At 27.9% G+C, this 12,039-nt stretch overlaps 2 protein-coding genes across 2 annotated transcripts; one reads left to right on the forward strand and one right to left on the reverse strand.

The window, feature by feature from the left end:
• Positions 1-1,596: 1,596 nt before the first annotated feature.
• LOC107491814 (cyclin-P3-1) lies at positions 1,597-2,483 on the reverse strand. Its single transcript, XM_016112735.3, has 2 exons — positions 2,107-2,483; positions 1,597-1,804 (listed from the first exon to the last, which is right to left on the reverse strand). The coding sequence occupies exons 1-2, from the start codon at positions 2,481-2,483 to the stop codon at positions 1,597-1,599; spliced, it is 585 nt and encodes a 194-aa protein (XP_015968221.1).
• Positions 2,484-4,452: 1,969 nt separating this feature from the next.
• LOC107491815 (putative UDP-glucuronate:xylan alpha-glucuronosyltransferase 4) lies at positions 4,453-7,878 on the forward strand. The gene is made up of 2 exons (XM_052262907.1): positions 4,453-5,238; positions 6,919-7,878. Exons 1-2 carry the CDS (start codon positions 4,453-4,455, stop codon positions 7,876-7,878), a joined length of 1,746 nt encoding a protein of 581 aa, XP_052118867.1.
• Positions 7,879-12,039: the final 4,161 nt, after the last annotated feature.

Consider the following 12,039-nt stretch of genomic DNA (forward strand, 5'->3'; position numbering starts at 1 on the left):
GAATTGTACTCCTCCAAATTTTAAGCACATCTGGAAGGTCCACCTCATTTGAGAATTACTGTATTCATAAAAAAAGAGATTCTTCGAAAAAACTAAGAAGTTGCATATTCCATTCCAATTTAATCCGCAAATTAAAGAGTCTAAATTTTAAAAAACTAAGAAGGCACTAATTATAATTTTTAGGTTTAATTATTCTATTAATTCTTATACTTTTGTGAAATTTTTAATTAGGTCTCTATACTTTTCTTATTCAGACTAATGTTATTTTTTTCAATAGAAACACATAATATTTTATATACATGTTGATTTGCATAATATTTTTGAAATTTTTTAAAGTTATTTTTAAGGTGTTGTTCACTTTTAAATATAACTAAAATTAATAATTTAATATGAATTGATAAATTATTTTATTTTATTCATTAAAATTATAATGTTATTACTATTATTTGTTCATTTAACCAACTATAAAAATATGAATAGTTTTTATTTTTTTAAAATAATCTTAGAAAATATAGATACAATGAACTTTTGAGCTACATGACCTAGGATTCAAAGATAATTTTTTAAATAAATATTGATTGATAAAGTTTTATATTCTTATAAATTATTTTTATGAATTTAAAAAAAAATATTAATACCCATCAGGGTAATTCTACCTCTTTACCAACATAGATTTAGCAAATATATAAAAATTTGTTATACTTTAATTTTTTTATTATTTAAATAAAAAATCATCTTAACAAAAATATTTTACAATTATAAAAAGATATAATTTTTTTAAGAGAAAGTTTAGAGGACCAGCAGATTTTGAGGTTTTTAGCCATCAATTAGCCATTAATGATGTTTTTAATGGTGTGAGATTGCATCTAATGATAGAGAATCATTCAATTTTCTTTTTATGGTTAAGTGCTGGCCAGAATTTAGCAAAATTGCTGTCCCCCTAACACTCCTCTTTTTTTTAAATAACAGGTACGATAATGATATGAAAGTAAACAATGATAATTTTGTAGTATAATTTATTTAATTTTATAAAAAATTAAGATAATAAAATCCCAGTTGTATATTATCAATTTGGTTTTATTCCAAATTTAAAAGATATTTTAAAAAATATTAAGTGATATATTTATTCTTTATATGTGAGTTAAGACTTAAAAAGTAAAAAGTAATTAATTTTCATCTTTTTAATTGTAAAATCCTATACAAATAAAGAGAGCCACTCAGATAAAGACGCTTAAAATGTATTTTTTTAAAGATATTTTTAGTAATTAAAATTTAATATATATAATCGATTAAATCGTATTATTTTTGTCAAAATTCGGTTAGACAATTTGATTTGACCGAAAAAAATAATGAATCAAATGTTGAACTGGTCTAAATTAATATTATCATTTATAAAAAATGACTAAAATATTTCTATTATATATATATATATATTAATTTTAAAAATTCTAAATTCTAATCTTTTATTTTTCTGTTATCGATTATATGTGTAAATTTTTAATTATTAAAAATATATTAAAAAAAAGACATTTTAAACATTTTTATCTGAGTGCCTAAACATGATTTAACATGTACATGTTTAGAGTAAACTCTGTATTACTTTGCATTACTTCTTATTATTGGACGACGAATCTGATATTCTCCAATATTATCAACCTTATCAAGCTTCTCACAGTATTTGACGAACATTTCAGTTGTCACAAACAATCTAAATTCCAAACTAAACAGAAACTCTAGCTCCATCCTGTTCATCTCTTGGGTGCTAATTCCCCCTACTTGAGCATAGTAAGCATTGCTAAAATATCTGCAAATATTGCCAAAAATCAATCATCCTATATTTATATATGATAAAAATTTATGTGCAGTCAATTTGACGTGAATTTGAGAGTTAAGAACTGTCAAATAATTTAAATGATTTAAATTATTTGATTAAATTTTTATCTAACTGCTCTCAGTTATTAACTTTACGTGAAGTTGAAGTTGACTGTAGCTGAATTTTCATCTTTATATATATTTTATATTTAGATATATATTATATAATTTTTTTTACACATATAAGATGATTGTAATTGTATATGCAAGTTTGGATAAGTAACGGTACGGTACCGATCGTCGAGGAATTTGACAGCAACAAGAAGGCTTGTAATGAGGAGGCGGTGAGCATTGAAGGAAGTTAGGTATCCACCATTTTTACTGAAATACCTGTCAATGTATATCTGCGCTATCACAAAACAAGAGGAACTACACCGTGCATACTTTAAGATGCGCTCCATGTACCGTGTGATGCTCAACTTTGGTGCCTTCGATCCATGGAACACGGTGATATTCTTTGATGATATCATCATCACCAATTTGTCATTCTTCTTAATCGATCTCTCCCAAACAGAGGACAGAATAAGCAGAGCACGGGGTATCAAGGTCCCATTTTCTGATGATTCTTCAACTTGTAGTAGTGATTTGTATGCCTCTGATCTTGTAGGCATTATTATTAATTAGTTATTATTGCATAGCTAGTGGTGCATATATATCAAATTTTGTTCTAAGGAAAAGTAGTGGTTTAATTCTTGTCTAATTTTAGAGATATGACAGACAGGTAGAGGAACGAATATGCATATTTTGCTAAATGTGAAAGCGATTCCGTCTGGTTGGGCCGTCAAAGCTTTCATTTTCTTTCAAGTATCAATGAATTCTAATCTGTTTCGGGGTGTTGGTATCAGAAATTTCAAGTTGTTGAGGTGAGATGTCAAATGTAAATTTGATTTATTTATTTATTGAATATATTAACTACTAAAATAATACCATATAATTTATACCGCTAACAAAAATAACCTTTAAAAATTTCTAACAACAAATAAATTTTAAAATAATTTAAAAATACGATTATATATATTATATTTTATAAGAAAATTTTTTTATATTTAGTAAATGATTTATCCATTTGATTCGAATCTTTGTGTTAATATATAAATAAATATTTAGAAGATGCATAAAAAAATACACAATAAAATTTGATCTCTAGAATTTTTTTTATTTTTTTAAAAAATTGGTTATTCTCAATAAAAAATAAAAAAAATTCATTTAACATAAAATTTTACCAAATTTTAAGGATGAAAGTATTTTTTTTAATAATCTTTGCAAAAAATTTATCAAAATTCAATTTTTGAATATTTTTTAGAATATACATTTAATATCTAATTATTTTTGTCACATTTTTTAATATTTCAAAAATTTATTTGTTGTTCGCATCTTTTGAGATTATTTTTATCTGCGTAATGAACTTTCGAATATTATTTTGATAATTTGATCATATTTATTTAAAACAATTTAATTATTTCAGGTTTTCATAATTCTTAAATTTATGGTTATTTAATTACTCTGTTCGTTCTATAGTTTTATTAAATTTACAACTAAATTTTTATACTTTTTTCCTTTCAACTTAATCTCTATACTACTTTTAATTTTGCAATTAGTCTTTACCAATGTAAAAAATATTTGAGTTAACGAAATATTTTTTGTAAATTAAAAATTTCTACAATAAAAAAATTTAATTAAATTGATAAGGATAACTAAACCTAAATTTATTTATTAGCTATAGTTTATAGAATGCATTATCTTTGGACCTAATTTTATAGTGGTTGGAAGGTACTTTTCGAACCTATTGCTAATACATGCATTTTGAGTTAGTAGTAGATTAACATACATGAACTAATGTGATTATTAATATACCATTTTTTATTTAGCATATATATAGTATTATTAAATGTAATATTAATTAAGATAATAAATGTTTTAATTGTGTAACTAAATAATAGTCCTAGGTTTGAGTCCTAAGAATGAAAAAACATTTCATATATAGTATTTGAATATATGAAAAATAATATTTTAAAAGAAAAATGAAAATTGGACATCAAATAATCTCTTATCTCTCTTTTAAATATAGTGTGTATATATATAATATAATACATACTTTTTGAAGTTAATACTAAAAATGACCTAGGGACATCAAAATATTTTAACTATTTAATAAAATTGATTTAACAACCATAATATTAAAAAATTACAAATTACACAAATCAAATCCTTAGTTTCATTTATTTTTTATTTTTTAACCTTGGCTTCTTTTCGTTTTCAAAGGTGCACCCAACTTGTCTTCATGCAAAACCGCCGGTTAAAACTTGTTGACTTTATTATAAGCATTAAATATAAATAGAAAAGATATAGATAGATAATGAAAATATTAAATAATGTGAACAATTAGATGTTCATCATTTCACTAAAATGGTTATTTTAATATTAAAATTTAGGAGAACAATTTAAAAATGTAATATATTTTTATTTAATTGATGGTTGTTCATGTTATTTAAAATAATCATTGTTTACTTAGCATTTTTCTGTATAAATATAAGTGCCACCTTAGAGTAGAGTCCTTTTGTAATTAATAGTTGAACAAAAATGATGACTCCTCCTAGGCACTCTCCTCATTCATCTTCTTTGAAGCAAAAACGTTTCCTAATTTGTCTTTTACTTATCTCCATACCGTCATTGATTATTGTAATAATAATTTCAGCGAAACACCAAAAACCGCCATTAGTTGGCACCGCCTTAAGCGATGATAATAATGTTCATGAGAAGAAGGAAACAAAACCAGCTTGGTTTGATGTCATAGCAAAAGGCATCAAAGAAGAGAAGATTAAGATAGGCCTAGTTAATATCCAAGACGACGAAGAACTAGTAGGTTCACTTCATCATCACCTTCATCCAAAAGTAGAGACTTTAACTGTGAATTTTGATCATGTGAATGAGAGTTTGAAGTGGGAGGAGTTGTATCCTGAGTGGATTGATGAAAATGAGAGATGGGGTAAGCCCAAGTGCCCGGAAATGGCAATGGCGGCGGCGAAAGAGGATCTGAATGTTGTGGTGGCCAGGGTTCCATCATGTGGGGTTAGGGATGTGTTTAGGTTGCAAGTGAATTTGGTGGTGGCGAATTTGGCGGTGGAGAATGGGTGGGTGAGTTGGGTGGAGTTTGATCATAGGGTTGTGTATGTTGTGTTTGTTGGGTCTTCTTCTTCTTGTGGTCCAATGGAAGAGATTTTCAGGTGTGATGATCTTTTGATGCATAATTATAATAATAATCATAATCAAGAAGGTGGGTATTACTGGGTTTACAAGCCTGATTTGAGAAGCCTCAAGCACAAAACCCTTATGCCTATTGGTTCATGCCAGATTGCACCTGCTTATGCTGAACCAGGTATTACATGAAAATATTTTCACGTAAATAATGTCCTAATTTTAGTAGAAACTCATGTGCAGTCGACTTCACGTGAAGTTGATACCTAAGAATCGTTAGATAATTTGACTGATTTAACTAAATTTTTATCTAACGGCTCTCAGATATCAACTTCACCTGAAGTTGACTTCATCTGAGTTTTTACCCCTTATTTTAGTTACTTAGCTGTATAACAATAATTGTGCAAAATGATCAATTTTTTAAGTGTGTTTATTCAAAAACTTTGCCTTATACTCATTCTTATTATGGATGTTAGTGTATTCTGAATTGAATAAATGTAAGAGGTATAATTTTTCTTTTTTTGGAATTTATATGTTATTATAAATATTTTATCCATTGTTCTGGGATCATTTTTGCATTATAATAATAAGATCATAACAATACTAATATTAAATACTTAAAAATTAGTTTTTCTTTATTCTTTCTTAACTATTTATCAAATAGTAATTAGATGCCACTTTTTGATGTTCATAGTTCATGCCTCTTTAATTAAATTTGTACTAGGAATAAACTAAATAATAAAAATACAAAAATATTATTTATATATTAAAATCAATAATTATATATTTTTTGTATAATATATATAATTTAACTTATTTTTAATATATATTTTATATTTTAATATATATTTTATTTTAATGACTAATTTTAATATACATTTAAGATGACCATAAAAAATATATTAACAGTAGATAAAATCCTAATAATTATGGAAGGTTAATCTTTGTGATAATCTCAATTTCCAAATCCGATCCGCGCACAACTTTCATGTTTCAACTACCTTAATTATAATAATGAATTAATGCAGAGCTAATAAATATTACATATTAATATTTCATGTACTAATGTATATTGAAAAAATTTATAGAAGAGTGTTAGAGGGTTAGTAATTTTTGTAATTTGTAGTTATTAATTAGTTATTATTAGTATTTTTAATGGTGTGAAATTACATTTAATAGTATAGAATTATTTATTTTCTTTTTGCTAATTAAATGCAATTAATAATTTAATATATTCATTTAATTAGAGATGCTATTATTTTAATTAAGCTAAACATTTCATCCGTGATTGTCTTGATGAATACTTGGCAATTTAAAATATCAATCAAATGAAGAAATTTAAAGGTATAATTAAACTAGTACTTGTTTAGTAATTAACCTAGCTAGGGATAAAATCATAAAGTTAAAACTTAAAACAATAGATTGAAAAAAAAATATTGGGGGAACTAATTAATATTATTTTAAAACCCATCAACACTTTTTTCTCTCTACAATAACAACTTAAATCCTTCACCATGTCATATTTATTATTTTAATGTATTCACTTTTTAAATTATTATTAGCTTAAAATAATAAAAACATATGTAAAATTGATAGTTAAAAATCAGTAAAATATATTAAAATATTGAAAAAAATAGTTTGTTAAATGTTAATAAAGGTAAAAATTCAGTTACAATCGACTTTACGTAAAGTTATAGTTGTGAGCGACTAGATGAAAATTTAGTCAAATTAGTTAAATTATCTAACGACTCTCAGTTATCAACTTCACGCGAAGTCGACTGCACCTGAGTTTCCACCATTAATAAAATCTAAGATGGAAAATTGATGAGTTTCATTTTAATTTCAGGTAAGGAAACATGGAGATGGAGGCCAGAGAAGAAGAAACAAAATTCCAGCACTACCCTCAGTCCCAATGCAAGAACAGCCTATGTTACCATCCTTCACTCTTCAGAGCTTTATGTATGTGGTGCAATTTCTCTTGCTCAGAGCATCATTCAAAACCCCGACAAAGATACCCACCGCCTCCACGAAACCAAAGACCTTGTCCTTCTCGCCGACGATTCCATCACCTCCGAATCCTTAACCGCTCTGAAAGCCGCCGGCTGGAACAAGATCAAGCGCATCCAACGCATCCGAAGCCCCTTCGCCAAGAAATCTTCATACAACGAGTGGAACTACAGCAAGCTTCGAATATGGGAACTCACAATGTACGAGAAAATCATCTTCCTAGATTCCGATGTTATTGTCCTCAAGAGCATACATGGTTTCTTCTATTATCCGCAGTTATCCGCTGCACCCAACGAGAAAGCTATGTTTAATTCCGGAGTCATGGTGATTGAACCGTCACAGTGCATGTTCGAGAACATGTTGGACAAAATTCACAAGGTGAAATCTTACAACGGAGGTGACCAAGGTTTCTTAAATGAAGTCTTCGCATGGTGGCATAGAACGCCATCAAAGCTAAACAAGCTTAAAACTTTTAGGTCTAATAATAGTGGGAACCATGAAGATGATGAGGATTTGTACACCATACATTATTTAGGGTTGAAACCGTGGATGTGTTACCGGGACTATGATTGCAACTGGGACAAAGAAGAGTACCGCATGTTTGCTAGTGACTTGGCACACCAAAAATGGTGGCAGGTTTATGATGCCATGCCCAAAGAGTTGCAATCTTATTGTGGGCTTAGCACCAAGATGAATCAAAGGATTGTAAAGTGGAGAAGGATAGCCATGAATGATAGTACTTTTGATGCCCATTCGAAGATTCAGGTTAAAGATCCTAGAAGGAACAATTATCATGTGGCTTAGAATTCTAATTGAAGTGTAGCAGTATACCTTCATGTTTAGCTTAATTCGACTGCTGTTTTATTGTATCATCAAATTAACTTAATTAGGGTTTGGAGTGAGGAATTGATAAGTGTATGCAAATGGATAGAATAGTTATCAAAACCAAACCGAAAACTATTAGGATAATGAATTATTGGTTTGATAGTTGGATAATCGGTTGAATCAATTAATTATTTTTAAATTAAATTAATCATTAATTTTTATTTTAATAATCCATTAATTGATTTATACACTTATTACATTATTAATATCTGTTGGAGAAAAATAATATTAACAGATCATATATAATTATAAATAACAAAAATATTTTATGATTAATAAAAGGTATTTTTATTTATTTTTAAGGCAATTTATGTATATATAAATTGTTTGAAAACTAAATTTATCATATTACAATTTTTTAATACAGTATACGAAATTGTAATTTTTTATATCTATAAAAATCGCTACAGAATGTAGCGATTTTCAATTGAACGTAATCCGCTACATGATGTAGCGGTTTACGTGAAAATTTGTGCTGGGAAAAAACCACTACAAGGTGTAATGGTTTCTGAAAAAAGTTATGCTTATTAAAAACTGCGAGTGGCTATAGCGGTTTCTGAAGAAGTATTGGTTTCCATAAATCATGGCACACAGTAGCAGTTTATGCATAGAATAATTTTTTTATAAATACCCAGTATGAGGCGTTTGTTAAGAAATATAGTGTTATTTTTACAAATGGATAGTGAAGAGAGTTTTCTAACTCTAGTACATTGTTTTGGAAAAAAATTAAAAAAGCAAAAGGTACGGTGTTAAGTTTACTGATAAGAAACTACTGAGTGTCTTTGTCTAGTCATCAAATACGTTATCAAAGCTAAAAATTAGTATATTGCAAAAGTTGGGGTGTGTGGGACAAAGTGGGTAAAAAAGTTGTTTTACAATATCCCTATTGCCGTTGTGTCAACTAGTGTGAAGTATGAAACATTTGTCGCAGGGTCCGATGAAGATATGCATGTTTTATTTCATTGTCGACAAAGTTTTTCGGAAGCGAGAATACACGAGCTGTATGCCAAGTTAGAAGATGGTGTCAACAGTTCTGAGACATCACTGCTAAATCCTCAGACGACTACGTTGGGGGGTGCTTCTACCTTGATGCCTGTAGTTGCGCCTGCTTGTCTGTTGGCTGATCCTCCATCTGTTGCAGTTAGGATAGCTAAGTCACCCTGTTTGATTCCTGATATTGCAGGTGAGGGTGAACCAGATCAAGTTAAAAATGTAATGTGAGTGGATGATTCGAACGAAAAGTGTGTTGACATTGTTGGGGACAGTGATAAGGATATCTGGAGCAATCCACCGACACATCAGGAGTCATCAAGTTCTAGCACACAGCAACATCTTTCATATTTTTCAAATTTAAACTTGGAACTCATTGGCCAACAACCGGACATAAATCCTATTTTTGGGGGTCAAGGATTGCAGGAAAAAACTTCTGCTACGGAATTTCAGATTGGCCAATCCTTCCAAAGTAAGGAGAAAGCTGTGTTGAGTGTAAAAGATTATAGCATCCATCGTGGAGTTGAGTATAGGGTGATAGAGTCATATCATCTTAAGTACAATGAGAGATGCAAGGAGTTCGATAAAGGTTGTACGTGGTTGATTCGCATCATACTTTGGCAATGAAAAAGTACTTGAGAGGTTAGAAGGTACAATGAACCTCACACTTGCTTGGCTACATCGATTTCAAGGATCATCGACAAGTTGATTATCATGTTATTTGTGCGAGGATCTTTTCGTTGGTTAGAGTCGATGCTACTATTACAATAAAGGTGTTGCAGCAAGCTACTGAAACAACCTATGGATTCAGACCTAGTTACAAGAAGGTCTAAATGGCAAAACAGAAGGCAATAATACAGATCTACGGAGATTGGAAAGAGTCCTATGACGAGTTGCCTCGTTGGATCCTTGGAGTGCAGTCCACCATGGAGAAAACTATTGCGTTGTTGAAGACTTCTCCGGTTAGAGTTGGTAATCAAGTTTAGGGTACCGTATACTTTCATCGTCTTTTTTGAACATTTTCTCTTTGTATTGAGGCATTTCGACATTGTAAGCCACTAACTAGTATCGACGGTACTCATTTGTATGGCAAGTATGGCAGTACTTTACTTTTGGCTATCACGCAAGATGAAAACTCGAATATCTTGCTCATTACTTTTGCACTTGTGGAAGAGAAAAATGCAGAGTTTGGGTCTTTTTTTTTTTACCAGCCTGTAACAAAATGTGACTCTACAAAAGGATATTTTGGTGATCTCTGACAAACACAATGACTTTAAAGCTGCGCTGCATTGGAGGCTCCTAATAGTAATTAGCTACCTCCTCATGCATATAAAGTATTTTGCATTCATTATATTGCAGTTAATTTCTCCCTCATTCTAGTGTTTTTAAGCCTGCATTTGACAATTTAATTGATTATAATAATTCAAACAATATGTTAATATACTTATATGATACGTTAATCACTAATATATATATATATATTTCATTTAATTTTTATTGATAAAAATAATTTAAAAAATATTAATATTTCTTAATTTTATGCAGTAAATTTAGCTAATATATTTAAAAAAAATAACAAAAAATATAAAAAAATTTAAACGATATTAACAATTATCCTTAAAAGACTATAAAATTTTCAATAAAAAAGAATTTGTCAATCCTAATTAACTCTTAATGAATAAATTAACAGTTTAATATGCTATATAAACTTATTACGTGAATATAGAAAAAAATATTGATAGAAAGACTAGTCAGTCTCGTAGAAATAAAAATCAGAAATAAAAAATAGTATTTTTTATTAAAGATCTCTTGTCTTTTGAGATAATTATCAGGAATCGTTTAGGATTTTTTTCTCTTTAAAACCATAAAATATGTCATAGGTAACAAGAAAATATAAAAAAAAATAATAAAAACAATCGTAATATAAAAAGTATATATATGAAAACACTTATAAAGATGACATTACATTTTTCTTTTTCATTCTTTTAATAGGTTGTTTGGATTTATGAAAAATAGGAGGAAAAAATATTTAAAAAATAAAAAAATAAATTTTTTGTTGTTTGAATAAAAAATAAAAATTACAAAATATGTTAACGATCCTACGCGGGATGTAACTTTTTGTAGATTAACTATTAAGTGAACTGTGAAGGATCAACCACTCTCCCATTTCCATGTTTGGTAAGTAGTTAAATGTGGCATTTAGAAGTGAACAATGGAGATTGTGTTACTATAATCCGAAAGAGAAAAGATTAATTATGGCGGCGTTTAATTTCATGCGTCTTATATTTACAGAATTCCACGTGTTGTGTTTTATAATTGGGCAAATCACCATGACACGCACGTATCAAGAAGAAAGCACTATGCCACATATACCCAGAAGAAAACAGAATTTGATACGTATTCTAAAATTATTTATAACATTTAATTTATATTGTTTGAATAAATTTTATTTTTATTTATATCTTCTAAATTCATTAAAATTTTAAGGTTTTTTAATTTTGTCATTTTTATCTCATTTTTGCTATTCCACCTTCTTTCATCTTTTTCCTTTTTCTGTGGTGAGAGGAAGTAGGTGATAGTGGCATTGGTTTTGTTGCTAGTGTTGATAAAGGAATTAGATGAGATAAAAAAGGATAAAGCTTGAGAAAAAAAAAATGGAATGGGCAAAATTGAAATATTAAAAGTAGAATTAGTAATAATAAAACGAATTTAGAAAATAAAAACACATTTTTAATAATAAGGCTAAAACTATGTTAATAATTTAAAAATAATAAATATCTAAGTTGATCGTAAAAAATTATAGATCAGACATTTTAATTTTTAATAAATTTTTATTTATTCTCATCAAATAAATTAGTTCATTTACTTTTAATTAAGTTTTAATTATGTACGTTGAACAAATAAACTTTTAACAAATTTTTTTATAAAATAATTAATTAAATCTAAAAATATTATTATAAAATAAATTGGTCTTATTAAAAAAATTCATTTATATGATAAAAGTATTTCTTTAAGATTCATAAAAATAAATGTTAGATAATTATTAAAATTAAAAGAATAAATAAAAATACACATAAATTTTTATACATA

This window comes from Arachis duranensis, chromosome 6 (assembly GCF_000817695.3).
Source record: "Arachis duranensis cultivar V14167 chromosome 6, aradu.V14167.gnm2.J7QH, whole genome shotgun sequence".
Classification (NCBI taxonomy): domain Eukaryota; kingdom Viridiplantae; phylum Streptophyta; class Magnoliopsida; order Fabales; family Fabaceae; genus Arachis; species Arachis duranensis.

Bases quoted from the DNA above. Each gene is read 5' to 3' on its own strand.
- LOC107491814 (XM_016112735.3), bottom strand. From the start codon at position 2,483: ATGCCTACAAGATCAGAGGCATACAAATCACTACTACAAGTTGAAGAA. The intron at 1,805-2,106 runs GTACCGTACCGT...CAATATTTGCAG, and splicing joins GTCAAATTCCTCGACGATCG to ATATTTTAGCAATGCTTACT.
- LOC107491815 (XM_052262907.1), top strand. From the start codon at position 4,453: ATGATGACTCCTCCTAGGCACTCTCCTCATTCATCTTCTTTGAAGCAA. The intron at 5,239-6,918 runs GCTGAACCAGGT...ATTTCAGGTAAG, and splicing joins GCCAGATTGCACCTGCTTAT to GAAACATGGAGATGGAGGCC.